The 16988-nt window shown below is 38.2% G+C and overlaps 1 protein-coding gene across 1 annotated transcript in view; it reads right to left on the reverse strand.

Moving 5' to 3' along the window:
* Window positions 1–16692, reverse strand: part of LOC136866818 (E3 ubiquitin-protein ligase TRIM33) — a 268047-nt gene extending 251355 nt beyond the window's left edge. Inside the window, exon 1 of the mRNA XM_067143924.2 lies at window positions 16101–16692. Coding sequence (XP_067000025.2) covers window positions 16101–16401 — 301 coding nt within the window. The 5' untranslated portion in view covers window positions 16402–16692. The remainder of the gene's footprint in view (window positions 1–16100) is intronic.
* Window positions 16693–16988: the final 296 nt, after the last annotated feature.

Genomic DNA, 16988 nt, shown 5'->3' on the forward strand with positions numbered 1-16988 from the left:
TGATCTATTGTTTAATTAATTTGGAGGTGAATCTCCCTATGTTGTTTGTAAGCTGCGTGCACTTGGTACGGATACCAACACCAACACTTCGTGTACCAAGTGCACGTAACTTACGAACAACATAGGAACATTCACCTCCAAATTAATTAAACAATAGATCACCACACTGATAATAAGGAAAACCTATTCAAAGTACGAATGTTCCCCTTAAAGCTACATAAGTCTTGACCCATATTAACTATGAACAAACATGAATATAAATCAAGTTGCTCATCTACACAGAAAAGGATACCAACTCCCAGATCATCACAAAAACAATAGCTGTTGTAGAAACGACAAAACAGTTCGCCATCAACCACAACATTCTCGATGTGTTATTTAGTTTAAAGTGTGGATATGTTCTTTGGACTTCATCAATGATTTAAATTATATGAGTGTTTACACAGAAAAAGATACCAACTCCCAGTTCAACTAAAAAACGATAGCTGCTGTAGAAACGACAAAATAGTTCGCCATCAACCACAACATTTTTGATGTGTTATTTAGTTTAAAGTGTAGATATGTTATTTCAGATGTCATCAATAGTTTAAATTAAGACTATAAATTGTGTCATATCAGTGATTATATCATTATTGGTTATATATGCTGCTTATGTCTTCCAATTGGAGTGTGGCTGAAGATGACCCAATATACTGTACATGAGGTCGAAACTAGTCCCAGTTTTATAAGGCAATATACAAACTAATAGTATTGAATAGGTGGACCCTTCCTACCCTTTGATAGTGATCAATTGTCAATATGGACCATAATGAAATTCATAACTTATGCTGCGAAAGGCCTTCGATAGTGTTCCAAGACTTGCTGTGTGGGCATTTCTGAGATGCTATGGCTGTCCTGAGCATTTGGTGGGCCTGGTGCAAGCACTTCATGATGGTATGACTGGACAGATTCTCCATCAAAATAACTACTCCAAACCATTCCCAATCACACATGGATTGAAGGAGGGTTGTGTACTTGCTCCAACTCTGTTTGCCTTGTATCTGGCGTCCATGCTTTATGAAACAACAGACAACCCCAGTGTAGAGATTAAATACCTCTTAAATGCCTCTTCACTTTGGCCAAACTTCACTTGTGAAGACATACCAGTGTTGCTAGAGTAACTGAAATGCAGTAAGCTTATGATACCGCATCACCGGCTCTTACAGCTGAGGAACTGCAACAGTCAGTTAACAGTTTCAAAGATGCATATGACCTTTTCGGCCTCACTATCAACGCCACAAAAACCAAGGTACTTGCTCAGCCAGCACCAGGGACTAACATCCCATAATTTAATATTACCTTCTCAAATACCAAACTAGAACACTTCACTTATCTTGGGAGTATCTTGTCAAAGAGCTGAACTTCAGAACAAGAGGTGGACAACAGGCTTCGTGCTGCCTATGTAGCCTTTGGCTGACTATCAGACAAAGTCTTCACGAATAACAATCTTACAATTCACACAAAACTAATGGTGTACCAGGCTGCAGTTATCTCTACACTTCTCTATGGCTGTGAAACGTGGACCTTATACTGCCATGACATCAAAATGCTCCATCGTGAACATCAAGTGGGAAAACTACGTCTCTAATGTTGAAGTTCTTGAGAAAGCATGTGATAAGAGTGTAGAAGCATTGGTCATTAGCCATCGCCTCAGATGGGCAGGACAAGTGCGCCACATGAATGACATCAGACTACCATACCAGATCCTCTATGGTGAACTTGGCTCCGTTTCTAGACCACAGGGTGCCTCTCCTAAGACGTTTCAAAGACCGACTGAAACAAAGCTTAAAGATGGCAGAAATAAACCCACAAACCTGGGAAACACTTGACAAGGACCGTTTCCTTTAGCGGCAAAGTGTCTGTGCCTCAGTTCAACACTTTGAACAAGAACGCCACAGACATGAAGATATTAAGCAACAGGAACGTAAACTTCGCCAAACCCAGCCTAAATCTGCCCCGTCCCTCAGCTGCGCGATGTGTGGATGGATGTTCTATGCAAGAATTGGCCCGTACAGGCACTGGAAGTTTAAACACAATCTGCTGTGAACTGAAGTGAATTATTAACAAGGAAAGCTGAAAACTCGGAAACGAGTAACTGCTGCCGCCGCCAAATATTGCAGTGATTGAAAATGGACAGCCTACCGTAAAAAAAGGTACAAACTGCACTCGATGTTGTGATAAAAATGAATTTATTAACACTAGAACAGCGGAAGGGGTCAAAATGACACCCACCTTCAATTTTTTTTCATTAATAATGGGTGCACTCCTACATCATTTGTCTTCAAATATCTTGACCTTCCATAGCTTTTCTCTGTTTACAACAATGTACCCCACCCAGCAACATATATTTACATTTTCATCGATTTTTGATATGGCATACCTTGGACAGCGGAAAGGGTCATTTTAACACCTGTACAATTCTTTATTGCAATGCGGGAGTTTGCATTGCCAGACAACAGTGAGTACCCAGCCTGGATTATTAGTACTGTTGAGCTCTTACTGTCAGATGAGTGTTCCAGTTAGCAATTAAAAAAACTATTTAAAATAGTTTGTGTTGTGTCCACCTTGTCAATACACTTTTTATATTTGAAAATTATTTATTCATACATGTTTCAGGAACATTGTGCATTCTCTTCATCAGTGAAGTAAAACTATTTTAAATAGCTTTAGACAAGTCAATACAGGATCAAATCAAATACCTATTATGGTTAAGTTTATCAACAGTGGTCCAGTTAGAATGTTTATTTTATACATCTCCTCATTTAGAAAATGTTCTTCTTACAGACATGTGTTACGACTGTCTTTTTATTGCTAGAAAATTCAGATGTTGAATCTGAAAGCGATGATGATGATGATGATGTTTTATTAGTAACAAGCAAGACTAGTGAGGATGAAAATCAGAATGAGACAGAGCATGAAGCAGGAGCAGATGAAAGTGCTAATCTGCCTCCGACTTGCCTCAAATGTCTCAATTTCAGTTTCGTGTTTCATCAGTGAAGATGGTTATTGGAGACGGAATCGAGTGGGACTCCAACTCTTCATCTGGAAGTTGACGACTCTGTCATTAGTGCCTTTCGTTTCCTCTTTGATGAGTCGATGCTACATCTAATAATAAAACAACACACAGAATCAATCACTCAGAAAGAACTCAAGAAAACAGACTGGACAGTGTTACTCGAGGAGTTATAGGCTATGAATGCCATTATGTGTACCTGAGATGTTCTGTGTTAGAAAGATATGTCTGTGGATGACTATGGTCACTTGTTTTGTGGACAGCAATTCTTGAAGGACACGATGTCAAGAGATAGATTTTGAAAGCTTCTCAGATGCATGTATTTTGACGAGAAATCAACTTGAGCTGAGTGCCTGCTGGCTAACAGGTTTGCTCTTGTCTCTGAAATCTGGGACAAATTTGTGGAAAACTGACTTTATTGTTATCGCCTAAGTGAAAATATAACAGTCGATGAACAATTACTTCCCAGCAAAACCAGGTACAGATCTAACCATTTTTTTGTAAAGTCACATCTGAATAAGCGGCCAATGGGAGAGTACAATGAATGTGCTTCACTTCATGGAGCTGTTTCTAAGGTAAGGGAGAAACATGATGCCAGACAGCTTCTTCACATCCCTCCAATTTGCTAAGAAGCACCAAGACAAAATACTTTGTTGATGGGAACAATCAACCCCATTCGTAATGAAATCCCTATTAAGGTGAAGAACTCCAAGTCTTAATTATATTCTACAACCATCCTGCGACAGACTGGGAATACACAGTGCACTGTGACAGTGTACCAAGGGAAAAAGAACAAGAACATCCATCTTCTTAGCTCACGGCACACTCAAGTAACAACGAGCAAAGAACGAACGAAGAAGGCAGAAACTTTAACCTTCTACAAGGGCACAAATTACAGGGTAGATGTGGTCGACCAAATATCTCGTAAATATACCCCCAAGGGTGAGTGCAGAAGGTGGCCAAGGCACGTCCTTTACAACATCCTAGACCTAGCAGCTCTCAAGTAACGGGTAGGAAGATAAAGTGGAAGAAGTTCATCCTCCATCTGGCACGTGAACTAACAAGACGGAACAAGCAAGGGCAACAACAACAAGTGGAGGTTGTATGACCATTTCAATCTAAAAAGCGTAAGAAATGCCAATTGGTCTGTGTAAAGGTAACAAGTCTAGCGATGCCTGCAGCAAGTGCCTCGAAGTAGTGTGCGAAAAATGTGCATGAAAAGTAGAAGTTGTGTGTACAAAACGTGTTTAGGTTGTTTTTAATTTTTATGTATTTCTGAAAATGTATAATTGTTGCAATGCAGACAACTAACAAAAGGTGTTCTACTGGTTAATTTTGTGAAAACTCCTTAGAGAAACAGAAACACCATTCAGTTGTTTGTGATTATTCATGTGTCCATCAGTAATATAAAAGGTCCATACACTTAAGTCAGGTGTTCGTGTGTAAAATAAATTTGCGGTAACACAGAAGAAGAAAATACATCTCTTATTGAGTTCTAACTTGAACATTTGCAATGATTTTTTATGATGGGTAAAAATTACCCTATATCGCTGTTCGAGGAATGTACGATTCTAAGCCTTTCTAGTGTTAATGTTTGTCTAATCTGTAAATAAATGTTCAGTGTTCATTCAAAATGGTATTTTCACAGCTATCTTGGTGATTTCATTGGTTTTATTTGTAATTTCAGTGTAATTTCAACAATACGAGAAAAAGTTTACGTAATTATGCAGCTGGATTTTAGAACAAAAAATTTGGTCAAAAAGTATGAAAATTATGCAGGAAATTACGGTAATACCTTCAATCTTGCAGCGGCTTTTAACATGTAGCTGGCAGAAGCAGGCCAAAATACCTGGAACTGTTCAGCCCACCCGAAGGACAGAAGAGGCACATCGAATTATGACAAAGTAAGCGATTGTAAAATACTTTGCAAGAGATAAGATACAGGGTACCCGATTCATCTCTGTTCAACTTCCTGACCAACATGTTTGCTACATATCTACCACATGCTTCCATAGTCCCGTCTACAACTCCCCAGTTCAGACTATCAACTAACTCAGTTGGGATTTCTTTCATCACCATTGTCCACGTATGCTTTCTGAACTGTAGACTTTTGAGGAATAGTCTGGTCGTAATACTTCTCAAGAACCTACAGAAATGGGGGTCGGTTAATCTACTCCACGGAATTTTTTTTTTTGCTAGTGTCTTTACGTCACAATCACGGAATATTTGCAGCAATCATTGTGTGACACAAATCGCAAGTAAACTTATTTCGTCCTGAAGTGGATGGAAGTTCTTGTGCCAGTAAGGCTTGTTTTGTCTTGCCACTACCAACTTGCTTAGCATTTATGTGAGTTGAGGTGTTGGAATGTTACGTGGGCTGGTATTTTTCTTCACATGGAACGTGTTTGTCAGAACCATGCCAAACAATTATTTTACCATCTGGGGTATAATGTGCATCGCCTTCATTCCAGCATTGTCCAAGGTAACCTCTACTAACTTCTTTGTTTCAGCACTGTTCATGACTTTGCTTAAAAGTCAAACTTGGAAACACGTCACCGGACAGTTCACTAATAAATAACGTTATTAGTTTTTATGTTCTACAAACTATTTTTATGGTTTTTGTTGATGTCAAGGTGCTGGAATTTAGTCCCACGGGACAGTTCACTAACAACAAGCACCGTAATATTTAACTGATTACTCACATTCACATGCCTGAATTGCATTGTGGACTTCAGAAGTGAACAGAACTCTGAATACTGCACACATAATACAGTAATAACTCCAATTTCAAGTGACCTTGATTTAGCATAAAACTGCATTTAGCAGAAGAAATTTCAAGTTATGAAACAAGTTACTCCATAGGAGAAATGCAATTTTATATTTGATTCACGGTAATTCACATGAGGGCAAAACCCACACTTAGCACAAGGAAATGTTAAAATTCACAAGTATTTATTTCTATTCATAATAGGTTTCTTGTTTTCTGGTCAATTCCAAAGTCTGTTAAAACATTAAGTAGTGAGACGCGATCTATACTATAAGATTTTTTTGAAATCGACAAAAGTGATGAAATAATTTTTGTTAGATATGTTTCAAAAATATGCTATAATGTTTTTTAGAGTCAAAATTTGCTCTGCACATGACCTTGCCTTTCTGAATCCACCTTGGTATTCACCAATCTAGTAGTCTAGTTGATGCTTTGCACAGTTTAGTAGAATTTTGGAGAGAATTTCACATGTGATCTGTAGTACGGAGATCCCTTGATAATTGTTTGGATCAGCTTTACTTCCTTTTTTGTGTATGGGGTATATCATCACCAGTTTCCAATCCTGGTGGATCCTTTCCAATTGCCAAATGTCTAAAATAATTTCGTGAAGATTTTCGATGAAATTTCCCCCCGCAGTTTTCCAAAGTTCTGCAGTTATTTGAGCCTCCCCTGAGGCCTTGTCATTTTTTAATGATTGAACTGGTTTCTCTAATTTCCTGGACAGTCGGTGGGATTGAATCTTGATTATTTTGATAAAAAGCGAACTGAAACTTTTCCTGTGGAATTTCACTGTTAAGTAGTTTGGGAACATATACTGTGAGTATTTTACAGTTATCATCAATGGTACAAGCCAATGTGTAGGAACTCTTCCTCTCCAATGTTATATGCTCTTTGTTAATATATACTGATAGTGTGTTTGGTAATATTAGTTTGAAGTGGGCTACCTCTGGACTATGAAATATGTTTGTAAACAGGACGGCTGCCAATAAATGACTGAAATTTACCAATATATAACCCCCTTTTAGAAAGTAATGATGATTAGGAATACAATTTTTTAGTATTAGTAATAGTGTGAGTAATGCTCCTAATGAACAAACGGATGTGGAAATCGAAGAGGAATTGCAAGGATATGACTGTGTTACAGCTCAGCAGGTGGACTGAGTAGGCCTATGGACCTGTGATGCTAACAAAATAGAATGTATTTAATGTATTCCTTGTTCCACGGTTCATGGCACGAATGCCATTTGTTTTTATGTATATTTAAATCTTTAATGGTCTTGTAAGTAAGAAATTTCTAATCATGCGAAGTGTCACTCTATTTCCTTCAAAATAATCCCAGCCCCAGTGCAGTTTCAATCCAACAAATATGCAGGGCTCAATGAGTTAAAGCCTAATCAAATGTAGCACACGCCATTTTCCAATGTTCAAGCAGGCACTAGCATTTCCATTGGCTGCGATATAATCGGATGTAATGCAATCCCTCTGCAATGTTATATGCTCTTTGTTAATATATATCAATAGCGTGTTTGGTAATATTAGTTTGAAGTGGGCTACCTCTGGACTATGAAATATGCTTGTAAACAGGACGGTTGCCAATAAATGACTGAAAGTTACCAATATATAACCCCTTTTTAGAAAGTAATGATGATTAGGAATACAATTTTTTAGTATTAGTAATGCTCCTAATGAACAAACAGATGTGGAAATCGAAGAGGAATTGCAAGGATATGACTGTGTTACAGCTCAGCAGGCGGATTGAGTAGGCCTATGGACGTTTATATTCAGTTACCAACCTGCATACAAAAAAAAAAAAAAAAAAAAAAAAAAAAAAAAAAAAAAAAAAAAAAAAAAAAAACCAACTAAATGTAACCTGTAAAGGAAACACTGTACTGCTTCGCAGCCTATCTTTCCACATCCACGCCAATCTCTGTCATGAGAAGAGTGGCCCCTAAATTCCCTTTGAGAGGCCTTTTTATATGGCTGCAGTGCATACTGTCCACATGGCAAGAAAAAAGGTCATTTTAACCTTAACCTGGGGGCTTACACAAGGCAAAACTATAGAGTCCACCCAGCAATGTTAGTAACACGAGCACTGTGTGGGGCATGCGAAGTGACTGCCCCTTGTTTAATATTGAGGTTTCTACTAGTAGTGCTGAAGTAAGTAGAATAGCACTGTTGGTTGCCAACTGCTGGTTGTTGGTCTGATATGGCTGTCTTTTTTGTTTCTTGCCATGCCATACAGTATGAGCTCTGGAGAAGGATAAAATCCTCTCGAAGGGAGTGCGGCCCCGAAGGGGCCACTGTTCTCATGACAGAGATTGGCCTGGATGGGCAAAAATACATTACAGCTACTAAATGACCTTTTTTTTTTTTTTTTTTTTTGCTGTAAGCCCCAACATTAAAGGAGGAATTGAGAAAGTGTAAAGTTATCGTCAGATGCCATAACACCTTCAAACTTTGCAGGTGGTTGGTAACAAAATCTCAGTCTCTTCATTGGTGGGAATTAAGTCTTAGTCTTCGACATATCAGCCAATGCAAGACTTTGAATAAGGAACTTAGAAAACAACACAGTTTAAAGGACAGTAAAACTGAACAATTGAGGCAAAGCTTGGAGGAGCTCTCGGACTGATGACCTTGAGCAGTACCAGAGGAGAGAAAATCTGCGAGTGATTGGTGTGCCTGAGACTGAAGGGGAAGACACTAACCAGCTTGTACTGGATGTTGCACGAAAAATAGGAGCTGACATTCAGTTAGCCGATATTTCGCGCAGCCACCGTGTTGGCCCGAAGGTGGGGCAGAAACATTGCGCGTTAATAGTTAAATTTGTGTCATACAGAGACTGCAGCAGACTGTTTCATAACAAGAGGAAGCTTGAAGGGAGTGGGTCACCATCCGGGAAGATCTGACGACCTGCCGGCTGAGCATCCTTCGTGCAGCAGGGGAGCCCCACGGACTGCATAACGTGTGGACCAAGGACTGCACAGTCATCATTAGGGAGCAGATTTTTATGTAATTACATATTTTTTTCCGCGTAAGTTTTAACGCAAGTTACGAAGTCCATTATTCCTATTGTGCATCCCCAAGTGTAAAAACTGAATCTTATTTCACATAAAAAACATATTTTCAAATTTTTTAAATGTAAATACATATTTTAAGAAAATCTATAATAAGCACATAAATCGGCAATATTTGTTGATCAATAAAATTTAAAATGCTTCTGTGTTATAAAACAATGCTCATATTTTCATTTTACGATTATGGTATTGTTTTTAACAGTGTATTTAACATAATGTATCTGAATGTTCCGGCTATTTATGGACTTCCCTCCGTAAGTTCTAAAACTTGCTGGTCACCGGCTACGTCGTTACATGATGTTATTCCAACTCTTTATGAGTCAGCCCTCTCGGGTTTTGTTTATAGAATATCAGCGAAAGGCAATCACGGAGAGATAAGGTGACGTAATTCCGTTACGACATGGGAGACTCGGAAGACTATTGCCCCACCATTAGGTAGTGGAATTTCATCACTCCTAAGAGTAAGGTTAGCTGTTCGGGTCCATATATCATTCCCGTGGTCGTGTGATTCTGTATGGATTTATAAGAAATATTTCCTTCAGTGTCCGCTGCTATTCTTTTTATTGAAACAGTGATTCATCGTAAATGCGTGTGTCATAACCTGCAAAATAATGCCAAAAGAGAAGTCGAGTACAAGGTCGCATCTTCAACAATATGTATTGGAATTTAAAAGCATTTTCACTACCGGTGGAAAAGTATTATTTTGCCAACCGTGTGGTAAAACAGTACGTGCAAATCAACGTTCTCAAGTAATCTAGCATTTGTCTGGAAATAAGCATACTGCGGCTGCTTCGTGTGTGCGTTCGCGACAATTACTAATAGCTGAACCAGCTACTTCAAATGCAGGCCCATCTAAATATTCCCAGTATTATTTAGATGTGTGCAGAGCATTTGCTTGCGCCGACATTCCTCTTGGTAAAATAAATAATCTGGGACTGAGAAATTTCCTAATAAAGTACATTAATTTTGAGCCTCCAGACGAATCCACATTAAGGAAAAACTATCTCCCAAAATGTTACGAAGAAACTTTACAGAGAATTCGGGCAGTATGTGATAGCGAAAAACTGTGGGTGAGCATTGACGAAACCACTGATTCAAGTGGCAGAAAAGTAGGAAATGTTGTAGTTGGTGTGTTGAAGAATGACAAAACTGCTTGCGAACATTCTTATTTGCTAGCGTGTAAAGAAATGCTTGCTGCAAACCATGTCACTGTAGCTAGGTTATTCAATGAAGCCATGCACTTACTTTGGCCAAAAGGTATAATATACTACCATGTATTGCTTTCCTTACTGACAGTGCAGCTTGCATGAAAAAGGCAGCCGAAGGCCTTTCTGTGAGCTTTCCGAAAATGATACACGTAACTTGCGTTATTCATGCTCTACACAGGTTATGTGAAACTGTGCGGGCTCAGTATCCTCAAGTGGATAAATTAGTGTCTAATGGCATAAAAGTCTTCGTAAAAGCACCCTCAATAATCGATCTCTTTAAAGAGAAAAACCCGGATCTTGCGCTTCCTCCTCTGCCTATTGTTACGCGGCGGGGTACCTGGCTTAGCGCTGTGGTATACTACGCAGACAATTTCGAAAGTTTTGCATCCGTTGTGAATGTGTTAGATAAAAACGACGCGTCGTCAATTGAGATTCTTCAAGAGATACTAAAAGGCAGCTTTTTGAAAAATGATTCGGCGTTTATATCTGCCAATCTAAGCTTCTTGTGTAAAACTATAGACATACTTGAAAAATCCACTAACCTGTTGTCCGAAACAGTGAAGGAAGCGCGTGCTGTTGAAAATAAATTAGATTCACTCACGGCTTCGCAGGTACAGGGACTGTTAAAGGTCAAATATCAAAAAAATTTCAGGAAAAACATAGGATTTCAAACAATGTGCCAAATTTCTAATGTATTAGATGGTGCTCATGTTAGCAAAAGTGAAGGTGTTAGTGTTGGTGACATTACTCTCTTTAACTATGCTCGTCTGACTTCCTGTGATGTGGAGCAATCGTTTTCGCAGTATAAGGCATTCTTTAGAGATAATCGGCATGCATTTGAGATGGAAAATTTGGAGATGACCTTTGTTGTTCACTGCAATTCTGAAACTACTTCTAGCAACTAATATTCCAGCGTGTGATGGGTGAGTACGAACTGGTACTATTTTTCAAAGATGATAGGTTGCTTTTGCCATAATTAAACAAAACATTACCTTTAAAAAAATAACCATTCATAATATCTACTCTGGCATATCAAAAGTTAATATACTATACAGCACGTTTCCATACACAGACATCATTTTGCCTTAAGGAGCACGTTTGGTAGCACCATATTCTAATACTAAACATTATACTTATTTACTTCTTGAGCACGACTAGTTATGTGATATTTAAAGGAAAATAATTTCAATTTTTATAACATATTTTAAAGTTTTTCAGCACATAAAAAATAAATATATTTCACATTTTTAGCACATAAAAATCCGCTCCCTAGTCATCATTCACAAACCAGATGGCAGCAAAATCCGAGCAACGCGGATGGAACACATTACATTGTAAATATTAAGATAACATTATTTTCCATAGTTATGAAACTCCGTTGCCCACTATTCCGAACTGTAACTTAGATATTTCAGTATTACTATATTTGTATATACCTTTCCTGTTCATAACAATTCATTTTTAATTTTAATTAACTTTTGAATTTAACTAAAAACGTGCATTTGCATTCTTATTTTTATGATTATTATTAATGTAACATTTTTTATTTTTTAAATAGTTCCAGTACTTTATCAGTAATATACACTTCATTAATTTTAGACAAGACACCCCTAATTTAGCTGTACTAAAAAAATATTAGGTACTTCAGTTAACGATAATTTTCTCCTAGCCCCTCGTGTTTATTTGTCTGTTTTGGTGATTTACTCTACCAAGTTGGTTACTGTCACAAGTCACAATGCACATTCCTCTGATGTCACCTGTCTATCTCAGCAGCCACCAGGCCATCTACCCTCTCCTTTCCTTCCGCTGTCCCCGCTCCCCCCACCCTCTATTTCCAAACCTGACCAAAGTACCGCTAACATTCTTAAGAACTTCATCTCGCAACATCCCAGAGCCCTTCACGTCTATTATATAAACGGCCAAAGCTTGTTAGCTGTCAATCGAATGGATGAGCTTAGAGAAATATTCAGCCCAGTTGTTTTCCATGTCCTACTAGTGTCTGAGTCATGGTTGACAGATAAGAGTCCGTTTTCTTTGTGTCAACTTGAAGGCTACTCGCTTCTGAGAAATGACCGCACCCACAAGCGAGGCGGAGGGGTAATTGGCTATTTCTTAACCAGCCTCAAACTCAAAATGTTAGGTCATTCACCAGGCAGGTATGAGAGGAAACCAGAATAGGCCTACATGTTCATAGAAATAGCAGCGAAAGGGATTAAAGCCCTTGTAGGAGTAGTTTACAAACCTCCGAATATACGCCACTTAGAATATTTTGAAGCTAACTTAACTGAACTGCTGCCAGACTACCCTCATACAATAATTATGGGAGATTTTAATACGGACTTAATTGACTTGACTTCTCCTGAAACCACGTGACTTAAAACATTGTTTCAAGCCTATAATATGGACATCTTGCCTCTCTCTCCAACTCACCACACATCTCATTCACACACACTGTTAGATCTTATAGTTACCAGCAATACAGAGTTCTCAATGTTGGTCAAACCTCTGTACCTGGTATTTCTGCACGACACAATATACATCTCGTATAACATCCGGCCACCGAAACCCTCCCAGAAATTTATTACCTATCGACCATTGAAAAATATAAATAAAGATAGACTCTTCGAGGATGCAAGCAACATACCCTGACATAACATAACCACCTATAAAAAACTAGATGACAAAGTCACCTTCTTTAACAGGAAAGTAACGGAACTATTTGACAAGCATGCCCCAAAGCGGCGAGCGAGAATATCCGAAGGACCCTCCCTGTGGTTAAATGACGACATTAGACAACTAATGAAACAAAGAGCCTGTGCCCACAGACAATACAAAAATGACCCTACTGTACAAAAGTTTGACGAATATAGGAAGTTACGAAACAAGACAACACAACAAATACGGAATGCTAAACTGCGGCACGCTTACAGTTTAATTACGCCTAATGGTAGAACAGCAACGACATTGTGGAAATCCATTAATAACCTTGGACTTACGAAGAACAAACACAAAGATGAAATTACAGTACCTCTCGAGGCTCTTAACAAGTACTTTATTGCAAGTTCCTCCGCAGTATGACCTATTGACAAACAGACACTTATGAACCATTAAGATACACACCACACCCCTGACAGAGATAAATTCTATTTCAGTCACGTGACACCCATCCGAGTCAGAAAAGTAGTCCTTAGGATAAGCACGAAAGCGAAAGGAATTGATGACATTGGGACTGACATGGTCAAACTAATTCCTGATTTTATATTACCAACCTTAACCCATATAATCAATTTCTCTCTTCTATACTCCACATATCCAACTCTCTGGAAGAAGGCTATTGTGCTACCTCTTCCGAAAAAACAAACACCTTCGAACGAGGGAGACTATCATTCAATCTGTATTTTATCACCTTTATAAGAAATCTTAGAATACATGGTCCATACACAAATGTCGGAGTACCTTCAAATGCACAATCTCCTTAATCCTTCCCAGTCCAGTTTCCGACAAGGACATAGTACAACTACAGTCTTACTCAAAGTGACTGAGGACGTTCTACAAGAAATAGACAGAGGACGAGTCACAGTTCTAGTACTACTAGATTACAGTAAAGCTTTTGACAGCGTAGACATTGACTTATTACTTGTAAAACTGAAAGCTCTACATTTTCCTCATAGTACGATTGCTTGGATGCATTCCTATCTTCACGGATGTCAACAATGTGTGAAAGGTAATAACGAAATCATTTCCTTGTGGCGTCCCTCAAGGCTCTGTACTTGGAACTCTTCTTTCAACACTCAGAGGAATACCAACCACAAGGTCATTTAATTTAAAAGAGCGTTAAGAGGTACAGCAGGATACGAAGGAACTGTGCATTTCTAGTCTTTTACTGATGGAGCTAGTACATTATTACCACTAGCTACTATTATTATTATTATTATTATTATTATTATTATTATTATTATGTCATCGAATTTAAGATATTGCAAATACCACATGTAGGCTGACGACTTTCAACTCTACACAGACTCTGCAGCACAAGACCTTCGGGAAAATATAGACTTACTAAACACTGACTTACAGACTGTTAGTGAATGTCAGCTGCCCACGGCCTGCAATTGAACCCTACAAAGTCACAAGTAATCTTTCTTGGCCATCAAATGGCAAGTATTAATATACGTCCATTGCCGAGAGTAATCCTTCAGAATGTTGCAATTCCTTTTGTACCACAAGTGAAGAACCTCCGCGTTATCATGGACGAACGCATGACTTGGTGTGAACATATCTTACATATCTGCCAAAAGGTTTTCTCTGCTCTTCATTCTTTATATAAATATATATTTCCAATAAAACTTAAACAGAAATTAATCAAAGCTCTTGTAATGCCTCATTTCGACTATTGCGATGTTGTTTTCAATGATGTGAGGCCACTGTTGTCCGTACGGCTACAACGCGCTCAAAATGCATGTGTGAGCTATATATGCAATCTAAGAAAATATGACCACATATATAGAACTAGAGTGGTCGCAACTCCACGTTCGCCGTAATCATCATACTCTGTCTCTCCTCCACCGAGTCCTTACTACATCTTCCCCATCTTATCTTTTTTCATATTTTCATTATTTCTAAAGTGTGCATAACAAAGACAAAAGGGCTCAAACATCAAACCTGTTCGTCATTCCTCACCATTGAACTGCCACATATAATAACTCATTTTCTGTGTTTGCCGCCTGAGAATGGAATCATTTACCAGATGATGTCAGAGGAATACCAACCACAAGGTCATTTAATTTAAAAGAGCGTTAAGAGGTACAGCAGGATACGAAGGAACTGTGCATTTCTAGTCTTTTACTGATGGAGCTAGTACATTATTACCACTAGCTACTATTATTACTATTATTATTATTATTATTATTATTATTATTATTATTATTATTGTATGTATATCTCACTGGGGTGGAATTTTATTTCTGTTATAAAGTATTTAGATTGTCCTTAACTGTGCTATACTTAGTTTTAATTACGATAGGATTAACTTTGATTCTATGTACAATAATTAGTTTAGTGTAAGGGAAGGCCTAATGGCCGTAATTACGCCAATAAAGACATTTATCTATCTATCTATCCTTGGCAGAAGCAATGGATAATGGCACCATTACTTTAGGTTATAAAAGTAAACATACTTCTAGGGGCGGGTGGGTTGGTCCCCGGCAGGCGTAATGAACACATCTCTCCTCCAGAATCATTTCTAGGTAAGAATAGCAGCAATGAAACTAATATATTATGTTATAATCCAGTCATCTTCTCCCTAGTTCACAAGTTGGCAGCCTTGTGCACCTTGTGATCATTTCGTCTGCGAGGAAGAAACAAACGACAGTGAAACGGCACCTGATTGTCCGCGCTGCAAACAATGACTCATGGTACTAATGTTCCGTTTTACATAGTAAAGCTCTGCCACTAGCCTACAGAGAAATGTGATCAATATACTGAAGATGGTTTTGGCCTTAGATTATATTAGGCTAATGTATTGGCCTAAATTAATGTAATAATTCAAGGAAGTTCAATTCAACTCCAGAAGTCTTAGTATCACCATGCAGTAGTAGAAACCCAGCAAAAGTGTGACTTCGCACCACTTACTCTGTACTGCAATCTAAGGTAGAGGGGCCCTATTAAATCCTTCACATTCAAACGTTCTTATTTGCTAACACCTAAAGGAACACCTGGTTTGGACGTTCAGCTATAAAGGACATTATGAGTTGAACAGTGAAACGTGATCAATTAAGAACATAAAACTCACTGGGAATATGAAGTGATCAGCATGCCCAAATAAGAATTAACTATAAGCCCTACTACATACGTGAAATAAACTATCGAATATATTAAGACTTGTTTACAAGAGAACTTGTCTACATTATGTAGGGCTACACCCAATAGCCTAAACACGGTAACCTAAGAAATGTCCCATATAAGGAACTAAAAGTTGATGACATAAATAAAATTCTTACCTATAACATCACCATTCATCTGGCTTTCTTCAGAAATTTTTGATGAGATACATGATGAGCAAGCTGCATGAAGACATTCAAGGAGTTTAGGATTATCTCCAGCAGTCAAAACATGTTCACAAAATATACACTTTGATGAGCGCCATGGATTGGCAGGAGTTTCATCGCCCGTTGTTGGACTTGGGGCAACATCCTCGTTAGCAGAACATTCTGCCTTTTCTTGAATAGTTTCTTTAGCACCCACAGAACTCTCCCCTGCTTCTTGCTTTACAACTGGAATCAACTCTCCTGGTGCATCCATCTTATTTTCTATATTTCACTCACAAGATGCTTTTAAAAATAAGAGCATGTCTCCCAGAAGACTATTTACCCAATAAATGGGATCAATATGATCCAGAGGCCCCAAGAAACAATATAATATACTCCATCATAGCATTTTTGCTAAACCGTATACACGTAAACTAGCTGGGTCGGTCACCTTTTTCGGATTTTTGGACTATAGAAGGTGCACACATTTTCCAAACACCAATTCGAAATAACTGTCACTATAAGAGGGAAATACTATCCACATCATTAACAAATTATAGCTTTATTTACTACGGTCAATAATTGTATTTTCCACCGCCAAAAACCACAACATCAGCCATTAAACCTCGACATAATTAATAATCGATATATATACCATGTATGCAACTATCGACTACAAAATTAATGTGCAATATCCCATTGCCATGCAAACTTCCCACAACTCATTCCAGCATACATCACCATCCTTTTTTACATTCTTTCATTCGCAGTAAAAATAACACCAAAGTTGTGTTAGAAAAATAATTCTTGAAGAACTTCTTTGTACAATTCCAAGCGGAAATTATCCCTGGAAAGAATCTC

This window comes from Anabrus simplex, chromosome 3 (assembly GCF_040414725.1).
Source record: "Anabrus simplex isolate iqAnaSimp1 chromosome 3, ASM4041472v1, whole genome shotgun sequence".
Lineage (NCBI taxonomy): Eukaryota > Metazoa > Arthropoda > Insecta > Orthoptera > Tettigoniidae > Anabrus > Anabrus simplex.